The 2,956-nt window shown below is 40.9% G+C and overlaps 1 protein-coding gene across 2 annotated transcripts in view; it reads left to right on the forward strand.

Annotated features, from left to right (window-relative positions):
• LOC109721192 (indole-3-pyruvate monooxygenase YUCCA2-like) overlaps positions 417–2,956 on the forward strand; it is a 6,050-nt gene continuing 3,510 nt past the window's right edge. Inside the window, exons 1-3 of one of the 2 annotated variants that reach the window (XM_020248642.1) lie at positions 417–523; positions 835–1,573; positions 2,223–2,471. In XM_020248642.1, coding sequence (XP_020104231.1) covers positions 944–1,573; positions 2,223–2,471 — 879 coding nt within the window. In that variant the 5' untranslated portion in view covers positions 417–523; positions 835–943. Of the gene's footprint in view, positions 524–632; positions 1,574–2,222; positions 2,472–2,956 lie in introns of those variants that run through there. The other variant, XM_020248643.1, reaches the window with a different exon arrangement.

The raw sequence follows: 2,956 nt of genomic DNA on the forward strand, positions 1-2,956 counted from the left end.
ATTGAATATTAGAGCACAATAATTAAGTAGATTACGCCATATGTAATTGCTAATAATAGTAGGCTGGGTAGAGGTTTGCTACTGCTATCCTTGTTTACAATTCAGTATATATGCCTTCTAATTAAGCAAACTTAAAACTTCATCTGAAGATAATCCACCTGCTGTTATCTTCTAATTAATGCTGCACAAAAGAAGCCAAACTGTAGCATCCTCCCCTACTGATCGATCTCAAGCTAGGTTTTTTCTTCCTCTCAGCATTTCTCTTGTTTTTATCCCCCTTTCACTCAAAAGATGCCAAAGTCCTATCAATGGACTGCAGCATCCCCAGCCTTTTGTTTTCAGCAAGTCTCCTTCACATTAAAAAGAACAACCCAGTGCATATTGAACTCTTCTCCGAGCCTCTAGTATTTATACAGTGATCACGTCTCTACGAACTGTCACAACTAAATACCCACACATTTCGATCGTAAACTCTTATTATTCAATTCTCGAGCCATTTCACTGCTTAATTCTTATCAACAAGGTCGATACTCTCATACCTCAAAATAAAATACATGTTACACCGTTGCATCCAACAATTTCTTTTTTACCCTTTAGATAAGTTTTTAGTAAAAAAAAAAAAAAAAAAAAAAAAAAAAAAAAAAAAAAAAAATCATGCGATTGGTAAATCAAGTACTATAGCCATAGAAAGCCTAGGGTGTAAATCTTATGCTCTGTCTCTCGAATATTATTTCTTTGTATTACATGTACATTCATTATGTATGATTTAATATAGTCCTTAAAGTTAATTTCGGATCTATATACCATGACATCAAAATAAGAGCACCACTGCAGGTTCTGTATTTACGTTCCAATGATTTTCGAAGTTGAGGAGAAAGGAAGAAGTAGTAGTTAGTTTGCAGTTAGTTAATAGCGGAACTCGATCGAGCTCCATGGATCGCCCATGACATCGAAGGAGACGTCGACGACGAAGAGGCTATGGTGGGTTCCCGGGCCGCTGATCATCGGCGCGGGGCCGTCGGGACTGGCGACCGCCGCTTGCCTGAAGGATAGAGGCGTCCCCTACCTCGTGCTCGAGAAGGACTGCTGCATCGCCGCGTCGTGGAAGCTGCGCACCTACGAGCGGCTCAAGCTGCACCTCCCGAAGCACTTCTGCGAGCTCCCGCTCATGCCGTTCCCGCAGCACTTCCCCACGTACCCAACGAAGCAGCAGTTCATCAGCTACCTCGAGTGCTACGCGAAGCGCTTCGCCGTCGAGCCGCTGTTCGGCGCGAGGGTCGACCGCGCGGAGCGCGACGCCTCGCTCGGGCTCTGGCGGGTGCGCGCGGGGGAGTCGGAATTCATCTCCCGGTGGCTCGTGGTGGCGACGGGGGAGAATGCGGAGGCGGTGACGCCGGAGATCGGCGGCGTCGCGGAGTTCCGGGGGAGAGTCATGCACACGAGCTGTTATAGGAAGGGGGATGATTTCACCGGGGAGAAGGTTTTGGTTGTGGGCTGTGGGAACTCTGGGATGGAGGTGAGCTTGGATCTATGTAACAATGGTGCTCATCCCTCTATGGTTGTTAGAGACAAGGTATACATCTAAAGCTATTTATTTATTTATTTATTATGATTTGCTTCTCTTCATGCTTCTCAATTCTATAATAGGAAAGTAGTTTAACGAGTCACACTAATTATGTATAATATGGAATTTTATTTAATCATACAGTGGGTTTCTCTCCTTTTCAACCTGCATATTTCTAGCTTGTTCTAGTCCCTCCTAACATGGGGTCATTTTCAAAAGGAAAACCAACTCTTTTGATTTTATAATTATTATATTAACATTTCCCATCCTTCATGTACTTCTTCGTTTCCTACCTTCGTACTTTCATGTATAACTACTTAACTAATGATGTGGTGCTTCTCCACTCCATGAACTTTGCTTTCCTTATCTCCTCCTATATATGAAATCATTCAAAAGCAACTCTCCCTAGTTTGCAAATACATTTTCGCCACGTATATATGAGGCCTTTTTAGAAAGAATATGGTTTGATTTTGCATTAGATTAGGCTGAAATCGAACTCTGTCATACCGTCAAAAGATATACAAAAGCGAAGTAAATAATTAATAACATCATTGACTAGTGATATATGTAGTTTCTAAACTTGTTCATCTCTACATATATAATATATTAACCAAGTTTGTGTCCCTCATGCACGTTGGGTTTAATGATTAATTAACAGTTGCACGTGCTACCGAGAGAGATATTTGGGATCTCCACATTTGGGCTCTCAGTGTGGCTACTGAAATGGCTCCCAACGAGATATGTTGATTGGTTCCTCCTCTTATGCGCGAGAATAACACTTGGGGACACGGAGAAATACGGGCTCAAAAGGCCAAAGGTTGGGCCCCTGCAGCTCAAGAGCACAACTGGGAAGACCCCTGTGCTTGATGTTGGGACTCTTGCAAAGATCAAAAGCGGGCACATCAAGGTACTATATAGTTGATGAATTAGCCCTTGCTTTTGTATTTATTATCTTGTTTAATTGCCCTGATACTTAGTAGAATGTTTCTTTGGACCCAACTTTCACATCTAGTACTAATATAGAAAGAATCTGTTGGAGAGATTTTCTATAGAATGTTTTTTCATGAAAGCGCTATTTGGACAGAGTAATTTGGACATTGCTGAAAAAAAAAAAACATTATATTAAAGAAGCACAAGTAAAAGCTTCACAACTGAAAGTAGAAGTAGAAACAAAGTCAAACATGTTTAATTAGTTTGGTTTTTGGAAAAAATTTTCTACTTTGAGTAAGAAGCATGCAGTCAACTGTTTAGCACTAGAACGAAAAATCTAAATTGAGAACGTTCAATATAAAAGCAAAAGTGGCCGTATGTTCACTTTCTTTCTTAAGATTCTGTATATCTATTCACGATTCGCGTCCATGATTAACTTCATTAAACATTAATTACTTGCAT

Source organism: Ananas comosus, linkage group 15 (genome assembly GCF_001540865.1).
Source record: "Ananas comosus cultivar F153 linkage group 15, ASM154086v1, whole genome shotgun sequence".
Classification (NCBI taxonomy): domain Eukaryota; kingdom Viridiplantae; phylum Streptophyta; class Magnoliopsida; order Poales; family Bromeliaceae; genus Ananas; species Ananas comosus.